The sequence below is a fragment of the Macrotis lagotis genome, chromosome X (assembly GCF_037893015.1).
Source record: "Macrotis lagotis isolate mMagLag1 chromosome X, bilby.v1.9.chrom.fasta, whole genome shotgun sequence".
NCBI classification, from domain to species: domain Eukaryota; kingdom Metazoa; phylum Chordata; class Mammalia; order Peramelemorphia; family Peramelidae; genus Macrotis; species Macrotis lagotis.
The window spans coordinates 245,475,435-245,499,463 of record NC_133666.1 but is presented as its reverse complement, the minus strand read 5'-3'; the positions used below and the strand labels follow the sequence as shown (position 1 = coordinate 245,499,463).

At 33.8% G+C, this 24,029-nt stretch overlaps 1 protein-coding gene across 3 annotated transcripts in view; it reads right to left on the bottom strand.

The window, feature by feature from the left end:
- The window catches only part of POLK (DNA polymerase kappa), a 107,537-nt gene that overhangs the window by 6,835 nt on the left and 76,673 nt on the right, over positions 1-24,029 (bottom strand). For 2 of the 3 annotated variants that reach the window (XM_074206842.1, XM_074206843.1), the window contains 8 exons: positions 17,311-17,565; positions 14,190-14,314; positions 10,422-10,588; positions 8,600-8,632; positions 3,979-4,075; positions 3,090-3,261; positions 916-1,830; positions 92-143 (listed from right to left, as the gene is read on the bottom strand). In XM_074206842.1, the coding sequence (XP_074062943.1) occupies positions 92-143; positions 916-1,830; positions 3,090-3,261; positions 3,979-4,075; positions 8,600-8,632; positions 10,422-10,588; positions 14,190-14,314; positions 17,311-17,565 (1,816 nt within the window). Of the gene's footprint in view, positions 1-91; positions 144-338; positions 487-915; positions 1,831-3,089; positions 3,262-3,978; positions 4,076-8,599; positions 8,633-10,421; positions 10,589-14,189; positions 14,315-17,310; positions 17,566-24,029 lie in introns of those variants that run through there. The other variant, XR_012472451.1, reaches the window with a different exon arrangement.

Here is a 24,029-nt window from a genome sequence, read left to right as displayed (position 1 = left end):
AGCAGGGACACATTTTTGACAAGTTCATTTCTTTAAAGAAGTCCTAAGGTCAGTTTTTGGCCATCTTTATTAATGATTGAATTAACCATACCTTTTTGTTTTTGCCATGATATTCACAGTCTTTTGTATTTTGTCAGAGCTCCCTACAGAAAAAATAAAAACAAATTAGGAAGTTCTAAAATGAGTAATTTAAATAAAATAAAAAGAAGTCTGTCAGAAGACTAAAAGAAATTTAAGAAAAACAAAAATGCTCCTGAATGGATTACTAAAGAAAACAAAAGCTTATAGTACTTTTTATAGTTTTTATTAGTAATTACTAATGAAAATTAAGCTCCTACCTCAACTTCTTTATAATTTTACTAGCTGACTTAGTATTTTACTTAATCCTCTTTTAGAAATTTGGCCAGGCACTGCTTCTGTGCACTAAGAAGACATCCTTTTCTTTCTCCTTTAGCTTAGCACAATTGTTGATGCAGAAATGATTTTCTATATTAAATGCAAAACTGCAAATTATTATATTGTATACTGTAATTACATATAAGTACAGAAAAAAGGAAACTTTGAAATGGATGAGAACATCCAGTGAAAGCCTTCCTGACTATGCAATTATAAGCAATTTCTCACTCTGCCTTTGTAAATGTACTTTGAAGGTATTGCCTCTTGAGGAAGAATCAACTGTTCCTTAAATCCCTGGGCTTTCAGTTCTTTCTTAATCAAGTGCATTCCAAGTCCTTTTTTTCAAAGTTCAAACAATAGTGTCAAATCCATTCAAACTCAAGAATAACACAATTATATTTTCTCAAATGGAAACACAAACTACCCTTTTACAAGTGGATATATTTTGCATGGATTGACCTCAATCCATTAATAAGGAATAAGCATTTAGAAAAACAAATTTTTTAAAGGCAAACTTACCAGTACTTTTAGAATTTTCTGTTGGACAAGTCATAACTGGACTAACTTGGTCCTTCCTTAGTTCCTGGATAAGACCTTTATTTAAGCAAATATCTACATGACTATTGAAGAACATCAGATCAGAAGTCTTTTGCTCTAAGTTGCAAACAGGACACACTAATGTTTTATCTCTTGGCAAAGAAATATGGAGGTCTGTTTGTCCACCTGAAGACTTGGCATCACATCCTTCATTTTCATGGGCAGAATTCTGATACAGACATTCATTGAGAGAAGACTTGTTCCAGAGGCTAGAATAATGTTTTTGTTCATTCCCTGCACTCGTGTTTAAAGTCTCTGTACTTTTTTCTTTAGAAAGAACATCTACACTTACTGAAGGCACAGAATCTACTAAAGGACCTTTTACAGTTTTGTGGAGTTTTAAATCCAGATTTATTTCTGAACAAAAAGACTGTGATTGTGTGACAGCCACTGTTTTAGGGTCACAGTCTATCAGTGTCCTACTGAGACATTCATCCACATGCCTGTTAAGTGCTTCCAAACAGATTTTTCCTTGTTCCTTAAAACATATAGGACAGGTAAACATCTGAAAGTCATCTGCATTTTCTGATGTTTCTAAATTCTCTTTCATTTCTTCCTTTGAAAGAGTAGGTGGCTGTGAAACTTGGAAGCCTTGTTTTGTCTCAGGCTCACATTTAAAGGCATCTTGGTGGTTCCAATTCATTTCTGACCGCTTTTTAGAGAAGAAACTCTTCTTGTGAGATGTTTTGGGAAGATTCATAACTTGATCTTGATCATGTTTCTCTAGCACAGACCCAACTGGATCTAAGGGATGACTACCAGTTTTTAAAAAGCTAATAATGCTTCTTTGTCGGTGTTTCCCTTCTTCTTCATTGGAAAAGCCTGATATCCGTATACCTGAATACAACCAATAACCATAAAAATTAATTTTATGATCTAGCAATACCATTACTAGGTCTGTATCCAAAAGAGATCACAAAAAAGAGTAAAAATACCCATATATACAAAAATATTTGGTAAAGAACTGGAAATTGGGGAATAACTGAACAAACTGTGGTATATGAATGTGATGGAAAACTATGGTTTTATAAGAAATCATGAGGGATGGGATTTCAGAATAGTCTGACAAGACTTGCAAGAACTAATGCTGAGTGAAGTGAGCAGAACCAGAAGAACATTATATACACACTAATAGCAACATTGGGTGATGATCAACTATGATGGATTTGTTCATTTTAGCAGTATAAATAATCAAAAAACAATTCTAAAAGTCTAGTGATGAAAATATCATCTGTATTTTTAAAAGTTAAGTCTTATGTATTATGCCTGTTTTTCCCATCTGGATTTGAGTCTTCTTTCACAACATGATTAATTTGGATCTATGTTTAGCATTGTTATACACATATAGCCTATATTAGATTGCTTTCTTTCAGGGAAGGAAAGAAGGGAGAAAAATGTAAAATTCAAAACCTTGCCAAAAATGACTGTTGAAAACTATTGTTACTTGTAGCTGGAAAAATATTTTAAAAATTAAATTTCAAATTTGAACAAAAAATGACTTATTAATTCAAAAGATTCTTTCATTTCTACTCTTAACTGGGAATTTACTATCTTTTACAATAAAGAACTGTGAAATATCTTCCTGTAGTGAGTATGAATATACAGACTTTTTGGCTTTTTAATTATCATACTTTATTCAAGTCTGTTAAAATGTGTGCTACCCTTATAAACATGAAAATTGATAATGACACATTGTAAGGAGGATATGTACTGAGTTTTTCTTCCCTTGCATTAGTAATGTATTTGAGCTTATGTACCCACTTTTTTATCTAGTTTCATTAGATAATAGCACATTATGGTTGACTGATTTCTGAGTGTAGTTTAAGGCAAAGAAGAAAACAGTTTACTGTCTCAACTGCCATTGAACATCATGCTTTGAGACTAAGATAACATGCAGCAGAATGTTAAAAACAATCTTAAGCAAGTAAAGACAACAAAACAAAGCAAAATGGAGGTCAAAATACTCTCCAGTTCAATACAATGTGCTAGGCACTGTATTGAGCACTTTACAAATATATTCTTATTTGAAAACACTATCATTTCTTACTTGATAATGTTAGCTTAACAAAATAAGGAAAAACTGAAAAATGTTATACCCATAAGCCTTAGTCGCAAGGGTTGTGGATAATCAGCATCAATTTCTACTTTTAATAGTTCTTTAGCAATAGCAAATATTTCTTCTGCAGTAGAAACAACAGTTGCTACGGTAGATGCTCGAGTTTTTACTTCAAAATTCACATTCTTCAACTTAACTGTGACTGTTTTGCCCTGTAAAACAAACCAAACAGGTATATACAAATTAATCTGGATTTGCTCAAGCCTAGACTGTAACAACTGACTCATAATTGGCATTTTTTTAAGCATACACACACACACACACACACACACAGAGGAGTTTATTATTCATTTCTTCTTTTTCTTAACCAATATTTTGCTTGAGGTAGGGAACACATAAACAGTGTGGGACAGAAAAGAGTTCTGGTGGAAATCCACCAAGAGGGTTGTTCTTACTGAGAGGCTCCTCAGGATCCAGTAAAAGGGTCATATAGGAGGATCTTTCCATTCAGTGTAGCTAATAATACCTTAAATCCCAATTCCATAGGATATTTGCATGATAAAGAAAAAAATCTATGTTAATCTTTGCCTTGCCTAATCCTTGTAAATATGATTTGGGCCTAATCTTAAGGAATCATGTTTAGTCTTGAGCAGACCAAAATTGCCAATTACACTGGGGTCAATCTCACTCCTCCCAGACCACCTATCTTGGATGAGAACCAAACTCAGACTAGATTCCTTCTGCATCTTTTTGATCTGCATTTTTATATCTAGAGTTGAGCTATAACCAAAAGGTTAAAAAGGCAGTGGTGAGTTTTTCATGACTTTTCTCTCTTGATGTCCATTTTTTATTGATGTCTTCATCCCAAACTATAGTATTGGGTGGAATCTTTATTTTTTAGATAAGAACAACAAAGCAAAATGAAATACCTTGAGTCCTTCTTTCCGTAGATCCTGAGCAAGATCACTACAAAGTTCCTGGCACAAGCTATAAAGTTCCTCTTCTTTACTTATCTCACTAAATGTTCTAAATAGAAAGAAGTTTCAGGACACAAAGTTAGGTCCAATTTAGGAACAGCTGAATGAGGATAATCAATACAAAGTTCCATTTCATGTTTTATTGCAAGTTATTTGTCACAAGAAAATTTAGTTAAAAAAATACCTTACATCCATACTATAAGATTCAAACAACTAAAAGTCAAAGAAAGATTATCTATTTTTGGACAAGGACAATATGGGAATTTATTTTGCTGAACTCTGTTGGAAGGGGAGGATAAATGCTTATAAACTGGGGGAAAATATATTTATATATATATATATTTAAATGTTAATTAAATTAGCTAAGAGGCATGTATCAGTGACTTTGTTCCTTAGACAATATTACAAAAACAGGTGATTAAAGTCTACTAATAAACAGTGATTATGTCATATGAATACTCAGGCCTACAAATGTATATCCTGCTATAATATGATGCAATATCTTAAGGAGAAAAAAATGATCAATCCAATGATTACTATGATAAGCAAAAACCATAGGATCAAAGAAACTGATAATTATGCAATTACTACTAATATTTGACTCTTACTAAAGAGATACTCATTCCCTTTCTCTCATAGGACTAGAAAATATCATTTTGTGTACTGATATGGACATTTCTGAATTATTAATGTACCATCAAATTAGTTTTTGTCTAGAAGCATTCATAGTAGGGAAGCTCCATCTTAATAAAGTATTTCCCTTATACAAAAGCTGAATTCTAACTCTATATTCTAAGTAACTTATAGAGCCTAAATAACCTTTGGAGCCTAAAAGGCAAACAATATACAGAACAAAAAGGAAATTGACTGTACCCTATAGATAGTGACACAACAGTCATTCCTGACTCTAGTGCAAAGCTCAAAATCAATACCAATTGAGAAGAAAAGGTCAAGATATGACGATCTGTGTGATTAAAGCAGGTCCATGGACAAAAGTACCCAGATTGAATGAATCACCAGTTATTAAGAGAAGCTGAAGTGACTCAATTTAGGCATCAAAAAGACAACTCTAAAAGTGTCCAGACATGGCCCTAATCTGTAAACATTTGATTTTCTCAGCAGGCAGAGAGACAATGTTCAAGGGCAACACCATTATAAGTTCATTTGTAAAACATTAGAAACATAATGGAAGACTGCCAATAAACTTGCCTGGAATACAGGGAAAACAAATGAGGCTAAATGACCCTGCAGAAAATTTCATGTGAGACGCAGTTAAATCAGATCATTTTAAAAACATTTGAACATGAAACCTGAAGGAGGAGGATAAGGATAATGAATAGACAGATGTGGAACAGGACAATTTGTCTCGAGTTTCTGCTGGGACAGGATAAAATAAGATTACAACAAAGTTAGAGGTGCATTTAGTGTGAGTTTGTACTGTGTGACCAGGCTCACATGGAAGGATAGTGAAAGACAACTTTACTGTTAATGAGAACCTGGGTTTTGGAGGTCCATTCAAGTCCCCAGGACTCTAGCCAACTAATTTTATCTGGATTGCCAAGACTGAGTCCTTAAGGGACCTAAATCTACTGTACTTGCCCAGACTCATTCATCTCCCATAACAACGATCTCAAATTGCCAAAAATGAACTGTCACAGATTGGCATACAAACATTTAAAGGAGAATGAAACTATACACAACTATTATGAGTTAGGGTTGCCTTGGAATTCTTGGGCTGAAGAATGGGTGATGTATGGGGAAGAGTTGAATAGTGGGCTATTTTGGATGGAAGAACTATTGAGAATGCAAGGCCCCATATGGCTTAAGTATGTTAACCTGGGTTTTCTTAGGACAACACTCCTGAGTCTTATGGTTGTGTTGGATCAAATGGAAAATAAAATAATGCTTGCATAGCAAAAGATAGTTCTATTCTCAATCTGTACATTACTCTGAGACTCCAACATTTTTGTGGAGGTCATGCCTGATCTATACAGTTTCCGTAATGATCTGTACTCATCAGTGCTAATAACAGAAGTACTACATTTGACTTGAATACTTGATAGATTATGTGGGGAAATAGAAACAGCATTTAAGAATATAAAATCAGGAAGAACTAAGTCTGTTCTAAGAAATCTATATCTGAAGTGATATAATAAAGACATTCAAGAATAAAATTTCAAAATAACTCAAAAAGAGGAAATTTCTGAAAGAATAGGGAAGATAGCAGAAAGTAAGCTCAAGTATTTAGATTTTATCAGAGGGAGATGATACAAGTATCCCCTTGTAACTCAATGCTATCAGCAATTGTTGTTGTTGTTGTTGTTGATTCTTCATGACCTCATTTGGGTTTTTTGGCGGAACTATCTTGGTTTGCCATTTCCTTCTCTAGTTCATTTTACAGATAAGGAAACTGGGGTAAACAGGATTAAATGACTTGCTCAGGGGCACAGCTACTAAGTGTCTGAGGCTGAATTTGAACTCAGGATTGTCCATCCATTGTGTCACTGAACCTACCATACTGGAGTATACAGAGGGAGAAAAATAAAAGATGGACAGGATAATTTTTGCTATATTTTGATTATCTTCAAAGAAGAAAGAGAAATGAGAAGAATATACTAGGAAAATAAAAGAGAGAAAGGATGGGAGAACTTAGACATAATCTATGTGTGTGTACAAGCAGAAGAATATAAACAAGGAGGAAGAGTAAGGGAACACATTTTACTTGAACCTCCCTTTCATCTGAACTAATCAAAGGAGAATAGAACACAATCACACCTATACTAACACCCACAAAGAGTTTGGAGGTAGAAATAATTTCAACTCAACATGGAAATGGAGGGGAACAGAAAAAGAGAAGGAAAAGAATGAGAGAGAGAGAGAGAGAGAGAGAGAGAGAGAGAGAGAGAGAGAGAGAGAGAGAGAGAGAGAGAGAGAGATGATTCAGGAAGCAATCAGTCATAAGCAAAAAACTCTTAACCTGACAGGATCTGAACAAGTGTTTAAACAAAAAGAATGAAAAGCTAAAAACCTGTGTGTGATGGGGGTCTAGATGAGGGAAAGAAAAAAGAGGCAGGGCAGTGGAAGTAGATTTGTATCAAGTATAAAGCATTGGTTCTGAGTACAATCTTTTTCTCTTATTACTCTCTTATTCTTTGTTATTCTTTGTAAAGAGAAAGAAAGGAGCAAAAAGTGGATGGGGAAAAATAGCAATCATAACTGGAAATGTGAATGGGATAAACTCATCCATAAAACAGAGAACATAAAAATTAGGGAAAAAATAGGCAATATGTTGTTTATGAGAAACATTTAAAACATAAAGAGTCATAGAGAGTTCAAATAAGAGGTTTGAGAAACATTTATTATTTTCAATTAAAAACAAATAAACTAGAATTGGCAATTATGATCTCAGACAGGGTAACAACAAAAACAGACTATTAAAAAGGTAACAAGGAAATGTAACAAAGAGCGCAAATTAATACTATTGCTTAACATAGTTAACATTGAATGTCAGAGCACCTAAATACTTAAAGGAAAAATTAAGTTTCAGGAAGAACTATACAGTGAAACTACAATGCTGAAGGAATTCATTGTATCCCCTTCAGATGTAGGCAAATCTAACAACTACAAAAATATAATTTTAGAAATATTAGAATCTGATAGCCTTTTGCATGAGAACAGAAAGGAACAAATTTATTTCCTTGCTATATATGGAACCTTTAAAAAATGTTTCCATGTATTAAACCTCATAAACAAATACTGAAAAGCAGGAATACTAAACCCAATTAATTAGAATAAGAACCATATTTGTTAAAGAGCTGCTGAATAGAAAATTAAAAATAAACTGGAGATTAAGTTTAAGTTAACTAAATCTTGAAGAACTGGTTGGTTAAAATAAAAATATAGAAACCATAAATAATCTCTCCGAAGACAACAACTGCAAGGAAGCAAACATACCCAAATTTTGGGGATGTAGCCAAAGTAGTTTTTTGGGAAAATTTTATAGCTCTAAAGAGAAAGAATGAATTGGGAATGTAACTAGAAATAACTAAGAAATCAAGAAATTAAAAACCAAAGTAGAAATTCTGAAAATCAAGGAAGAGATTAACAAAATTAAAAAAAGACCCCAAACTACTGAATTAAGAAACAAAATTGGGGCAGTTTTTTCAAACAAACAATAAAAACCAATTCATTAGTACATTTGATATAAAATGATTTTTTTTAAAAAAAGGAGAATGCAAGATGGCAGAGGGACAGCTGAATGTTTCAGTGAAATCAACACAATATCAAAATACCTAGATGAAGACTTCCAGAAAATTAGTTAAATTTGTTCTATAGGATTTCAGTCTTTGATAATGGAGAGTAGTACCATGTTAATGATTCACTGAAGTATCATACTAAAAGTAGTGCATTTGAATCTAAGTGATACTATAGCAAACTACAAAATATGAAAGATATAGCATTTTACAAAATACTGAAAACCACTATGGCTAAATTCATTGTAATACATGCTGAACTTATGAGGAACACCAAATTCTTTAAAGTTAATAATAATCATAAATTATACACACAGTACCTTTCAATGCTCATACTTTTCCTCTCTCCATCCCTGTAAAAAACCAAAAAAAGTCTTTAATTTTTCAGAGTAATTTTTTTTAAGCAATTAAAACATTTAAAATGAAAACCAAGCACCTTTAGTTCTGAAAAAAATTGTTAAATTGAGAAATTGAGAACATATTATACGACAGAATGACAGATGAAAAAGCATACTAAACTTAAAAGTGAGGAGAAAACTTGGTTCAAATTTGAGTGACCACAGACAAGTAATTTAACCTCTTGGGTCTGTTTCCCTGTATGTAAACTGGGTAGGAAAAAGAAGGGTAGCACAAATGCACAAATAGCTATAATACAAAATAGAATTTAAATACAAGAAGAGAAGTATAAAGAATTTTAGGGATTAAGATGACAGATTACTTCTGATTAAAAGCTTGGGGTTAATCAGGAAAAGCTTTAGAGAAGAAATGGCATTTGAGATGCAGGGTGAGAACTGAGGGAACAAAAGGCATTTTAAAATAGAGGGAACATCATGAATAAAGTCACAGAGGCAGAAAAACATCTGGCATGTTAGAGGACTAGTGAGTAGGGAATGTAAAGGTGAATGATAAAAGCAAGAAAAAACTAGAGTAAGATGAAGCCACATTAGCTGCGAATTTCAGATAAAGGAGCTAGAATGTTTAGTAAAAAGTATTCAGAATAAAAAGACAGATTTTGATAAAAATGTGATAAAGTGTGTGCTGTCTGTCCTTCAGGGAGATTAATACTACAGGATAATTAATTAATATTACAGGATTATGTAAGAGGAAGTAGAGAGCACCAGGGTCTTTGAGGAATCTACTGAAAAAGAATGAGAAAGGTAAAGATCTGAATTAGATGGAAGCAGACAAGGAGACAAAGATACACAAAGAAAGACATTTAGAAATATCAAGACTTAGAAGATGCTATGTGGCAAGGAAGGAGTCAAAGATAATTCCTAGGATTCATAGTCTTTCTGAGGAAATATATCTCCTCAGTTAGAAAGAAAATTCCAAAGGCATTATCTCTTGCCAAGAAATTTCTCTCTTCTCATAAACCTCCCCTCCCACTGAATATTCTTTCTTAGGCAAGAAAAAGCAATTTAAGCTCAATTCACAAAAACAACTACCTAACCTACAGTTCACGTCCACTGACCTTCACATCAGAGGTATGGCTTCATCAGTTTAATGTAACTAAAATTACTCTTTACAAATAATAAGAGTTTGCCTTTTAGTGTGGTTTTCATTTATATTACTGTCAATCTTGTTTATCCACTGTCCTCCCTGCAACCTACATCCATTCTAATTTTACCTAAATCTGCTCTGCAACAGCTCAAAGTTTGCTGTGAAATGTCTTTCCCCCCCTAAAACCAAGTATTTTTAAAAAAGCAAATGAAGGCTTCAAGTCTTTATAACTTCCTAGGCTCTCCAGTTCTGCAATCCTCTTCTAGCCGAGTCAAATAATGAATCCTATTTTTTTATAGTACACATGTGTGTCAAAAAAACCTAATCCAACAAACTATTTCCCCCAAAGAGAATGGAAGTTTAAGAAAGGTAGAAGGAAGAAATTTTGTCACTCTTGTATATTTAACCCCCTCAACAGTGTATTTCTATTTGTTTTCCTGGTAAAATAGGTATTCCAAATACAAATATTTTTTTAAAAAAAGTAAGGTTACCTAGTCAAGTATACCTATTATTTCATTGTTCTTTCTTCTCCAATTGTACTGGCCTGACAGAATTTTTTCAAATACAAACTTTATAACTAATACACTTGCCAAAACTGCCATTCATCACATAAGAGGTAAAATGAACAAATGTATGGTATACCTTTCCATTTGTGTTGAACCCAGACCAAGGGAAATATGAAGAAAGCTATGCCAAGAACTTTCAGAAAAAAGAAGAGAAAGTAGAGCCCTCTTCTGGTAGAGGTCTGAGCAGGTGGTAATTTCAAGTGCTTTTAACATTTTCTCTGTTACTTTCCCAATTCCTGGAATCTAAAAGAGAGTTGATATTATCATTAATAGTAAAGAAAAATATTTTAATAATTAACACTGAAATCAATTTTCAAAACAGAGTAAGATTTGAGGTAATTTCATTTGAAAAATGTCTACAAGGTAATGGATTTAAGTGAGGGAGGATTGTGCAAAATCATGAGCCTCACTTTCTTCTTCAGAGTCATGTAGGTCCAGTGGCTAGCTATGAATCAGGAAAACTGGAGATGGCCCTAGATGCTGTGGAAGATATTGGTCTTTTTAAAGCTAAGGTCTTTTTAATACACACACACACACACACACACACACACACACACACACACACACACACACACTCTGTCTGTCTCACTCTCTCTCTCTCTCTCATTCTTGATCACTGAAACCTCAGAAGATATTTTGGGGTTCTCAGGTTAGATTTCCTTATTAAGGCCCAAGCTTTATACCTAAATTATTCAGGCTCTCATTGATTGGCCAAAAATAAGTCCCAGGCCAAGGCCCATTTGGTCATTATTTGGGCCTTGATTGTTAATAGCAATTGCATCTATTTTGGCCAGAAACCCTAAGGGTCTTGCCCCTCCCAGCTTGATTTTTTTTTTTTTTTGATTAGGTAAAGAGGCCATTCTTTGCCTCATTTCTTTCTTACCTTGTTTTAACAACGAAATGGGCATTACCTTAGTCTGAGACCTGGGAAAGACATTAACTTAAAAAGGTCAAAGTCTCCCACTGCATCCAGGGCCATCTCTAGGAATGCTGATATCCATATTTGGCCACTGGATGAAGATGACTCTGGAGAAGAAAGTGAGGCTGAAGACTGCACAGCCTTATCTTACTTAAATCCAATTCACTTGCAAGTTGTAGCACCACCTCCCTGATGACATGGTCTTCTTCAAGGACAAAGGAAAAACTATAACAAGTAATGAGACTGAGCTCAGAATAACACATGGTCATCATGGAGCTAGAAGAGATCTTGGAGATCATCTATTTCAATTGTTTCTCTTCTCTCACCATTTTTCAAACTGGTAAACCAAAGCCTAAAGAGGCTAAATGTCTTAAGCCATTAAAGGTAGAGGAGAATGTTGCAAACCAGAATTTCTCCTACTCAAAATTCAACACTCTTTCCATTACACCATATAGTCAGTTTCATACTTTACCTTTGTCCATATCTGATGTCAACAAAATTTAGTTAGGTAAAAACTGAAATCAATACTTGGAGAATCCCTTTCTTTGAGCATCTCAAAAAAAATGCTTCCCAGGAATGCCTGCCTGGTAATCAGTGTATAGCAAATAATGCTAATCCATTTTAAGGAAGGTAAAGTTGCTTGTTTTCTGATAAAAATACTGAATTAAAATTGCAAATTTACTTTTTTTAGGGATACATTATTCAAAAAAGGATTTGCTGGACTTTAAAAATTTTTTATTTAATTTTTAATTTATGGAATAAAACAAGCATTCCTAAGGCAAAGTATGATTAAAAAGATAATTACACATAAAACTGCAAATCTTTTATGTAAAACTTGACATTCCTTTAAAATACATAATAAAATTATCATATAATTTTTTTCCTCCTTCTCCACCCTCCAGATAACTACCATTATACACAAATAGGTGTGTGTGTGTGTGTGTGTGTGTGTGTGTGTATAAAATTATTCTACAAATACTTCTATTTATCAGCTCTTTCTCTGGATGCAGATGTCTTTTTTAAAAAATATATTTATTTAATTTTCCAACTACGTGCAATGATAATTTTCAACATTCATTTTTTTGTAAAATTTTGAATTCTATGTTTTTCTCCTCCCCTCCTCCTCACCTTGACAGTGAATAATCTGATACAGATCATACATGTATAAGTAACTCAGTTAAACATATTGCCACATTAGTCATTTTGTAAAAGAAGAATCAGAACAAAAAGGAGGAAAAAAACACTAATATATGAAACAAATTTTAAAAATGGAAAATAGCATGCTTTGGTCTGCATTCATACTCCATAGTTCTTTCTTTGGATGTGGACAGTATTTTCCATACAAGTCCTTTAGAACTGATTTTGATAATTGAACTGCTGATGAGAGCTAAGTCTATCATAGTTGATAATCACACAATATTACTGTCAATGTGTACAATGTTCTTCTGATTCTGCTCACTTCACTCAGCATCAGTTCACGTAAGGCTTTACATGAACTCTTCTGAAGTCTGACCATTCATGATTTCTCACTGAACAGTAGTACTCCATCACATTCATATATCACAATTTGTTCAGTTGGTCCCCAATTGATAGATCCTCATTTTGAGCAGTTTCAAACTATTCTCCATAAAGTTTGCATCAGTTCACAACTCCATCAACAATGCATTAGTATCTCAGCTTTCCCACATTCCTTCCAATATTGATCATTTTCCGTTTCTTGTCATATTGGTCAATCTGATAGGTATAAGGTGGTACTTCAGAGTTTTTTAAATTTGTATTTCTCTATTCAATAATGTTTTTTTCATATGACTATGGATAGCTTTAATTTCTTTAGTAGATAATATCTATATGATGGACTTTTGAAAAATTATTTTGCCCATATACTCCATATACTCACCTTATTGCAAAATTACACTAATGTATTAGAGACAGATTCTGATTCAGATGCTTTTTTTTTTAAAGATTTTTCAAGGCAATGGGATTAAGTGGCTTGCCCAAGGCCACATGGCTAGGTAATTATTAAGTGTCTGAGTCCACATTTGAACTCAGTACTACTGACTCCAAGGCCAGTGCTCTATCCATTGCGCCACCTAGCCGCCCCCTAAATGCTTTTAACTGTTACACTACTTTTCTATTCTCTATAACAGGGCTGTTCAAAATGCAGCCTGAGGCATGTGATCTGAAAGGCAATTTTATATAGCCCACCTATAGGTTTACCAAATGCTTTAGTAAATGAAGCTAAGCTAATGCAGAACTCTCACTAAAATGGCAAATCAAATATATTGTCTACTGTTTCAATAAAAACTTTTATAAGTAAGGTTGGACAGCCCTGCTCTAGAATGTTTGGAAGTTCAGTAAAACTCAGAGAGAAAATTGCTTCCCCTCCCTGAGGGACTCACCCATAAGACAATGAATTTTATCTCTTTGGAGATTTTTAAAAAAAAAAATGATAGTTGAGGGGGGGGGGATTTACTTATTTGAAAAGAATCTATAAATAAAATTGTATTTTATTAGTAAATGTAATACTTGAAACTCTGAGGAACATGGACTATCTCAAAACTCTCTAGCCCTGAGAAGACTAACTGGGTCATTATTATGGATTTGTTATAATATCCATATTCCCTAAGACTCTTTTATCCTATCACGTTTTTACAATTGCACAACCTGTCCTATAACATTAAAAAAAAATAACAGTGGAGGAGATTCTGAAATTTCATTTCTCTTTGTTATCCAATCAAAAAGTTCTTAAATCCCAGCCTAATTTTTTTCTACTATGTCTTTTCTCCTGTTAGATTTTCAGTGAATAGAGAAAAGCTAGTAATTGCATTCAGGACCCAACCTATTTATCTATCTGTTCTCTAAAGTAATATATAGAAGATATATGTTGTGTATGTATGTGTAAAATACCTTATTTTAAAATCTCACCTTTCTAATGGGTAAATCCTTGATGAAGTCCATCACAGCTTGTCTATTAGGGGGAATTTGGTATTGTCCATTTGGTTTATTTTTATCACTGCATACTTTTGCTAACATTGTATTTGGAGCAATGCCTAAAAAAAGAATTTTCAGAAAAATCAAAGACATTGAGTGAAAATGTTTCTAAAGATGTATAAAAAAGCCACTTTTATAGAAAAAAGCAATTATTTAAAATATTTAAGAAGTTTGAGATTATACAGAGTATATCCCAAAGGCTTCCTGTGGTTTAGACCTAGGTATAGAAGAGGAATTCCATTGATTTCTTTGGTAACTAATCTCCTTTAATCAATGGGGGAGCTAACTATTAAACTAGCATGCTGGTAATTTTAGATCTATTAGAAGCTTTTGATTTTGTTTACTATGAGTTTTTTTTTTTTTAATTTGGTTACTCACTACTTTCTACAGGAATAGAATTGTTTGGCTCTATTTCCACTCCTCCAAAAAGTCCCCGAAGATGATCTAAGATAAATACTAAGTCAATGAAAAGATCCCTTTTATGTATGATAAACTGTATGATCAGTTTGGTTGTTGATAATCACTCCAAGTCTTCCATGAAGCCCACTGTTCAATCTTTCCCTTAGGACCAGACAAGTCACTTTATTTTGTAGCTTATATGCACTTGTAATGTGATATTGTGCATCACGGTAGTTTGTGTTTGTCTCTTATCATTATGCTAGATTCCACAAAGCCATATTCTGTACACAGAAGTTGAATATGTGTTGAATAACTAAGTTGTAAGGGTTTGGGGCTGTTATAACAATAATACCCCATTGACACTCAAAACCTATTTTTCTTTTTTTATGTATAAGAGATAATAGAACTTTCTTGCTTTTCCAAAGAGAACTTTTCAACTCTAAGTCTTCAGACCTCACAGATCAAGAAACTGTTTAAGAAGAAAATTCAGTCCTATCATACTTTAAGAAAGTAAACCTTTGCAATTAAAGGCTACTGGCCTCTTTATGGTTCCTTGAACAAAATGCTCCATCTTCTAACTGTATTTTTACTGGCTGTCCCCTATGCTTAGAATTCCCTCTGCTTTCATCTCTGAATTTCCCTGGCTTCCTTCAATTTATCATGTATATTTGAAGGTACATATTTGTTGCATGTTGCTTCCCTTATTAGACTGTGAGCTCACTGAGGGCAGGGCTGTTTTTCTGCTTTTCCTTGTATACTCAATTCCTAGCAGAGTACATTGCAGGCACTTAAAAGCCTGGGGCTCACAAAAATCAACTCTGCAAACGAGATCTTCTGTATATGCTTTAAAAAAAAAAAAACACTCCACTATGATTTTCACAGAGAAATAGAAATATAGACAAAGTTTTCAAAAAATCATCTAAGGGGCAACTAGGTGGTACAGTGGGCGGAGTACCAGCCCTGGAGTCAGGAGGACCTGAGTTCAAATTCGGCCTCAGATACCTAATAATTGCCTAGCTGTGTGATCTTGGGCAAGTCACTTAACACTATTGCCTTAAGTAAATAAAATTAAAAATACATATAATAAAAGTTTAGTCTTCTCTAAAGAATACAGTATAATATGAGAAGTCACATTAAGTCAACAAGCCTTTTATTAAGTACCCACCATGTACCAGGTATGCCACATAGTAGGAATACAAAGAAAGAAAAAAAAATCTCTGCCCTCAGTCTAATGAAAGAACTGCATTATTATTATTTTTAATAATATGATACTTAAGGTCTAGACAATTTAGTACATAAAATGCCTTATATTAAGTGATTTGTAACAAATTCATAGATAGTAGATAGTAAATTGGTGAGGCAGCTCAGTAGAGTAGAAAGAACTCTGAACTGGGATTTGGGGCCACACTAGCCAAGTTGTGAGCTTCAATTTCTTCATCTACCTCTTGGAATTTTGTGAAGCACATACAGAAATGTGATTGTTAATAAGATTTTAAAATTAGCAACTGAGTGTTGATATTAAATAAAATAGCATGTATTTCCCATGAAAATACTAGCCTGGCTACAGTTGAAAATGAGATTCCATCTTCTGCCGTATAACAGAAACTATAAGATAAACATGTTTGTTTTCTTATAAGTTAAAGTTAGAATTTGGAATTATGTCTAGAGATGAAAGAGACCCTTTATAGACTAGCTACAGGATTAATAATGGAAGCAGAATAGTATTTCATTTATTTGACCCCACTGGGAAGGGAGATACTTTGGTGAAGCAAATTTTCAGGTACCTAAAGAATATTTTAAGTTTCAAAATGGGTTTTCTTTTGTAATGCAATTATTTCTAAAACGAGTCACATGCTTCTCTGTTTTAGTAAATAAACAGAGCATGCACTACAAAATAGACCCTTTCCTAATGACTCACTAATTATGAACAATTGGCTTACTGGGTCAATTCAGTGATCTCCTGGGTGGCTTCTGAAGTATGCAGGACTGCTTGGCTGTACATTTAATGGCCTTAAAAGACTATGTCATTGTAGTGGTTATTTTTGACTCCTCTCTGATGGTCACCTCTAGTCTCAATATAATTTTTCACAACTATTTAGTGGATTTACTTCTGTTTTTTTTTTCCATGAAAAGGGGACCAGGGAGGGGAGGAAGGTAACAAGAGAAAAAAAAAAGACTGACACGGCCAAGGAGGATGTATAAATTCATTTAAATATCATAACTACTAATTGACATTTATTTAATTCTATAAAGTGTGAAGGATACTTTCCCCCCAATAATTCTGAGGATGGAAGTATTAGGCAGTGAAAGTAACCAAAGCTCAGAGAGTTTAATTAATTTGCCTAAGATCTTCCAGCTCATAACAGCTGGGCCTAGAATTCAGAGGCCCCTTTCTCCTATGACATACAGTCTAACACATGCCTATGATGGGCTATGGCTCAACAACTTTTTTTTATACTTACTCATGCTTTTGTCCTCAAAAGTCTTTTTTGCTTATTTCCAAGCCTGAAGCTATTCTGGAAGCCCAAGGTTGCCAGAAACTTGGTTGACCACTAAACATTGGCCCCCAATTTAAACCAGTATTAAAAAGATGAATGCTGTTCTTAGCAATCCTGAAAAGAATCCCTGAATTAGCCCCTTGAATGGTCTGACATACCTGCACTGGCTGTCAGGGATGTTTTTTGCTCAATTCTGAATCTAATTTCCTTCACAACTTCCTCAGCTGAAGTTCCAAAAATAACTGAATTCTGGAGGACTTGAGGATCTCTCTGTTCTTCAAAGTGTATTTGGTAAGCAATTTCTGGCTCTTGTTGCTGAAGTTGAGGAGGGCTATCTTCAAAGAGTAAAGGAGAGATGGATAGAGTAGCTTCATTTAACTCTGGTGCCCTTGATATGACAGCTTCTGGTTGATCTGAATTTTACAAAAGGAATAAAACTTAAGGTTCATGGTTAGGGAAATATATAACTTATGTACAAGAATTAATACATTTTAATCCACAATGAAAAGAGAAATTCAGATATTTTAGGTTTCTCACCCCATTCTTAGTAAGCTTAACTATTTAAACTATTTTCTATAATGTCTACATTGATTCAAAGATTTTTCTAGAGAGAAAAGTCTTCTAGAATGAATATATCATTAAAAAATTCCAACCAAAACAAAGAAAGCTTTTACTTTTAAATAGAAATTTTAAAAATGTTCAAAAGACAGCACCACAAAAATTTTGGCTATATTTTCTCCCTTAAAATTATAATTAGGCAACAAAGTTAAAATGTGGCTTGTAGTTCTATTTGTTTTAAGACCAAAAAAGATTTTCCTAAGCTAAATTTTAGAAGAAAATAATTCAGAACTAAAAAAAGGGCAATATATGAATAAACTAATTTCATTAATTGAACAAACTGCCAATTGTATTTGTAAGAAAGAGGCCCCCAAAAAACCTTTTTCTAACTCATAGAAAGAGCTGTTTCAATGCAAGAATCAAAATTAATTTTCTTTTACAGAATAACAGTATTTTCATTTATATATAAACTGACACATTTGCTAAGGATTTTTTTTGGTCCATTTTATTTTTTTTAAGGCAATGGGTTAAGTGACTTGCCCAAGGTCACCCAGCTAAGTAATTAAAAAGTGTCTGAGGCCTCATTTGAACTCAGGTCCTCCTGAATCCAGGGTTGGTGCTCTATCCATTGCACCACCTGTCTTCTGTCCATTTTTGATAACTTCATAAAGATTATACAGAGGCATCTTTAATGGCTCCCTATTGACTTGAGAATGAAACTAAAAAAAAACCCAACTCCTGAACTTGAAGTTAAAAACTCTTCCAAGCTTCTGTCCTACCTTAAGAAAGTTTTGTGATGCCTTTTTAAATACCACATAAACTTCCTTATTGCCAATAAAGCTCACCATTGTCAATGCACAAAAATGTTATGCAAAGTCAACTCTCAACTGCTACCATATGTAATGCATAAGTAACCCCCTCTCAGCAGTCTATTCATCATTACAGCTTAATTCAACATTATTTCATAATGTTCCCTCAACACTTTTTCTACTAAGCCCCAGTGGCCTTCATGCTATTACCCTGAATTCCAAACTCTATTTTCTAAGCTTCTGCATACCTGGAGTGCCTCCCTTCTCTTGGCTTCCTTAGCTTTCTTTAAGTGTCAGTTTAAATAATAACAACTAAGAACCAATATTTATTATACAGCACTTACTATATATCAGTTGCTGTGCTAAATGCATTACAATTATGATCTCACTGGATCTTCATAGCAACCCCTTGGGAGGTACCCATTAGGACCCCCATTTTACCACTGAAGAAATTGAGGCAAATAGAGGTTAAGTAACTTGCCCAGGGTCACACAGTAAATGTAAGGACTTCGATTCTTTTTTTTTTTAGGTTTTTGCAAGGCAAATGGGGTTAAGTGGTTTGCCCAAAGCCACACAGCTAGGTAATTATTAAGTGTCTGAGACCAGATTTGAACCCAGGTACTCCTGACTCCAAGGCAGGTGCTTTATCCGCTACGCCACCTAGCTGCCCCGAGGCCTCCAATTCTTACTCCTATAGGAAGATTCATTCTGAATCATCCTCTTGTTTATCCCTTTCACATGGTAACTTTCCTCATTGCTGTTTCGATTTACTGGTTTAGTGGTAAAATGGGGGTCAGCATAAGAAAAATGGGAAGTTTTGCAAAGGCTAGTAAATGACATAGAAAAAGTTTAGAAACTCCTATATGCATAAAATATATGTATAATATTGAATACCATTAACCCAAATTTTACAATAAAGTACACACACCCCTTAAAAGAAAAAAATTTAGACTTCTCTGATACAAAGGGAGGGCCAACGATTTTGTACAGATTTTCCAGATCACAGGGGCACAGACCCTTAACTCCTGAGTTGTAGAAAGAATAATTGACTGGTTAGTGCTTTCTCTCTAATTATCTTGCACTTCCTAATCTGAATAAATGCTGCATTTCCCCATTAGAACAGAAACTCCTTAAAACTCAATTGGTCTAGCACTAGCACAGTCTCTTGAATAAAAGAGGTACTTAATAAATGGTTGTTGAATGAAATAAATTAATAAGAAAATAGATAGTGAATTCTCACATATAAAATGTACAATGTCATTATCAATTAAAGAAATGACCATTAAAATTTTAAGGCAAACAAAAATAAAATGACAAAAATCTCATGCTGGTAGTGATATGAGAAAAATTTTACATTGTATAGTTGAAAGCATAAATTGCTTTCTGGAAAGCAATTTTCTGGCTACATGTAACAAGAAGAATAAAATTCTTTATATTTTCTGAGTTGATAATTTGATTCTGGGGAATATCAGCCTAAGGATAGAACCCTAAAGAAAAAAAGTAATTTATATAAAGACTTTCATAGCAGTGCTATCCATACTACTAAAAAATTGAAAACAACTCAAATGCCCTACAAAGAGGACATAACCAAGTAAATTGTGGTATGTTAATAATATTATTTTCATGAATTTAAATCTGGCCTCAGACATTTATCAGTTACGTGACCCTAGGCAAGTCACTTCACCTTGTTTGTCTCATCAGTAAAATAAAATGGAGAAGAAATGGCAAAACCCTTCACTATCCTTATAAGAAAACTCCAAAATGAGGCCAGGGATAGTTGGACACAACTAAAATGACTGAGCAACAAAAAATAGTTATTAAAAATGACATGTGACATTGTCACATGGAAAAGTGTGCATAAAATAATGGTAGGTGGGAGAAAAGGCACAAAGTGAAATAATCTATAATCAATTATAATCAATAACCAATTATAACCATGTGAAGCCTGAAATCTAGGTTCTAATCCAGGGAGATCCTCAACCTTTCGTCTTCTGCATTCCTTTTGTTGAGGCACAATGCTTTACTAGTGATCTCTCTCTGCCTATGAAAGTCTTCTCAGGAGCAAGGCAAGGCAATGTTGGATTGAATATACTTAGTAGCTTATTCTAGGAATCTTAATTTTGAAAAGGAGACAAAAAAATGGAATGTATCCAGAGGATGGCAACCAAGATAGTAAGATGAGATGAAGCTGCTTCTCATATGAGATAAAGTTGAAAGAGACTAGCAAGCATAGACTCAGGGATGAAAAAAATGTCTTTAACTATCTGAATGGCTATCACAGGTAGCAGGGATTAGATGTATTTCACACAGCTCCAAAGAACAGAAAAAGGGCAGAAGAAAAAATTTAGCAGAAGGCAGATTTTTTTTATATTAGAGAAAACTTCTTAACAATTAATTTTAAAATGGTATAAAGTTAGATAACCACTTCTTAGGGATATTAAAAAGAATGGACTAAATTAATTCTATGATTCCCTATATATTTCAGTGATAAAGATTGGAAAAGAATTGAGATAGTATAATGGATGTTCTGGTTATAAAAATTCACAACAAATTTTCAATTAAAAAAATGACATTTCACCAATTCAAGATTGTTTTTGTAACTCTTAATTAAAGATTTTATTTGAGTTTTACAGTTTTCCCCCTTACTTCCCTCCCCCCACACCCCCACAGAAAGCCATTTGTCAGTCTCTACATTGTTTCCATGCTGTATATTGATCCAAATTGAGTGTGATGAGAGAGAAATCATATCCTTAAGGAAGAAACATAAAGTATAAGAGATAACAAGGTCAGACAATAAAATAACAGTTTTTTTTTCTAAATTAAAGTAAATAGTCCTTGGACTTTGTTCAAGCTCCATGGTTCTTTATCTGGATACAGATGGTATTCTCTATTGCAGACAGCTCAAAATTGTCCCTGATTGTTACACTGATGAAATGAATGTGTCCATCAAGGTTGATGATCACCCCCCATGTTGCTGTTAGGGTGCACAGTGTTTTTCTGGTTCTGCTCATCTCACTCAGCATCAGTTCATGCAAATCCCTCCAGGCTTCCCTGAATTCCCATCCCTCCTGGTTTCTAATGGAACAACAGTGTTCCATGACATACATATACCACAGTTTGCTAAGCCATTCCCCAATGGAAGAACATTTACTTGATTTCCAATTCTTTGCCACCACAAACAGGGCTGCTATGAATATTTTTGTACAAGTGATGTTTTTATGCTTTTTCATCATTTCTTCAGGGTATAGTGGTATTGCTGGATCAAAGGGTATGCACATTTTTTGTCGCCCTTTGGGTGAAGTTCCAAATTTCTCTCCAGAAAGGTTGGATGAGTTCACAGCTCCACCAACAATGTAATAGTGTCCCAGATTTCCCACAACCCTTCCAACATGATCATTATCCTTTCTGGTCATATTGGCTAGTCAGAGAAGCTTTAATTTGGATTTCTCTAGTAAGTAATGATTTAGAGCAATTTTTCATATGACTTTGGATTGTTTTGATCCTTTGACCATTTGTCAACTGGGAAATGGCTTTTTTTTTAAAATATGACTCAGTTCTTGGTATATTTTAGAAATTAGTCCTTTGTTAGAATCATTAGTTGTAAAGATTGTTTCCCAATTTACTACATTTCTTTTGATCTTGGTTACAGTGGTTTTATCTGTGCAAAAGCTTTTTAATTTAATGTAATCAAAATCATCTGGTTTGTTTTTAGTGATGTTCTCCATCTCTTTCTTAGTCATAAACTGCTTCCCTTTCCATAGATCCAACAGGTAAACTAGTCCTTGATGTTCTAATCTGCTTATAGTATTGTTTTTTATGTCTAAATCCTGCATCCATTTGGATCTTATTTTGGTATAGGGTCTGAGGTATTGGTCTAGTCTAGGTTTCTTCCATACCAACTTCCAATTTTCCCAGCAGTTTTTGTCAAAGAGAGAGTTTTTATCCCAACAGCTGGACTCTTTGGGTTTATCAAACAGCAGATTACTATAATCATTTCCTGCTATTGCACCTAGTCTCTTCCACTGGTCCACCACTCTATTTCTTAGCCAGTACGAGACAGTTTTAATGTCTGATGCTTTATAATAAAATTTTTAGATCGGGTAGGGCTAAGCCCCATTCTTTTGCACTTTTTTTCATTAAATCCCTGGAAATTCTTGACTTTTTATTTCTCCATATGAATTTACTTACAACTTTTTCTAACTCATTAAAGTAATTTTTAGGAATTTTGATTGGTAGGGCATTAAACAGGTAGTTTAGTTTTGGTAGAATTGTCATTTTTATTATATTAGCTCTACCTATCCATGAGCAGTTGATGTTTGCCCAGTTATTTAAATCTAATTTAATTTGTGTGAGAAGTATTTTATAATTGTTTCCAAAAAAGTTTCTTAAGTCTGCCTTGGCAAATAGATTCCCAGGTATTTTATATTGTCTGAGGTTACTTTGAATGAGATTTCTCTTTCTAGCTCTTCCTGCTGTATCTTGCTAGTCATATATAGAAAAGTTGAGGATTTATGATGGTTTATTTTATATCCTGCAACTTTGCTAAAATTGCTAATTGTTTTCAGTAGTTTTTTGGATGATTTCTTGGGATTCTCTAGGCAGACCATCATGTCATCTGCAAAGAGAGTTTTGTCTCTTCCTTCCCAATTCTAATTCCTTCAATTTCTTTTTCTTCTCTAATTACTGAAACTAACACTTCTAATACAATATTGAATAGTAGTGGTGATAATGGGCACCCTTGTTTCACTCCTGATCTTATTGGGAATGCCTCTAGCCTCTCCCTATTGAATATAATGCTTGTTGATGGTTTCAGATAGATACTGCTAATTATTTTAAGGAACAGTCCATTTATTCCTACACTCTCTAGTGTTTTTAGTAGGAATGGGTGCTTTATTTTGTCAAAAAAGCTTTGTCAGCATCTATTGATATGATCGTATAATTTCTGACAGTTTTCTTAATATTGAACCAACTCTGCATTCCTGGGATAAATCCTACTTGATCAAAATGTATTATCCCAGTGATAACTTGTAATCATTTTGCTAAGATTTTATTTAATATTTTTGCATCTATATTCATCAGGGAGATAGGTTTATAATAAGATTTAAAAAAAACCCAAGTTTTATCATCTTTTTTTCTTTATAAGGTAAAAATTCCTTTAATTCTACCAATCCCGAACACTACAAATTCAATCATATGAATGATTGGTTTAACTACTGAATTCACCAGAAAAACCAGGTGAGCAATAAAAACCTTATATTACTAAGAAATACTCATGTTCTTGGCTGAGCAACTGGTTAAATTGGTCCTTCAATATATATGCATTTTCTAGGATCTGCAAATGGATGACATGGATTCAGAATTATGTAAGAAAGACTAAGAATTTGAAGAGAGGGAATACAAGAGGAACAAGATTCAATGAGAGTACAAAGACAGGCTGTGAAGAGTTTTGAATACTGAAGTGTTTAATCTTAGAGGTAACAAGGTTGCCACTGAAATTTCAGTTGGGAGTT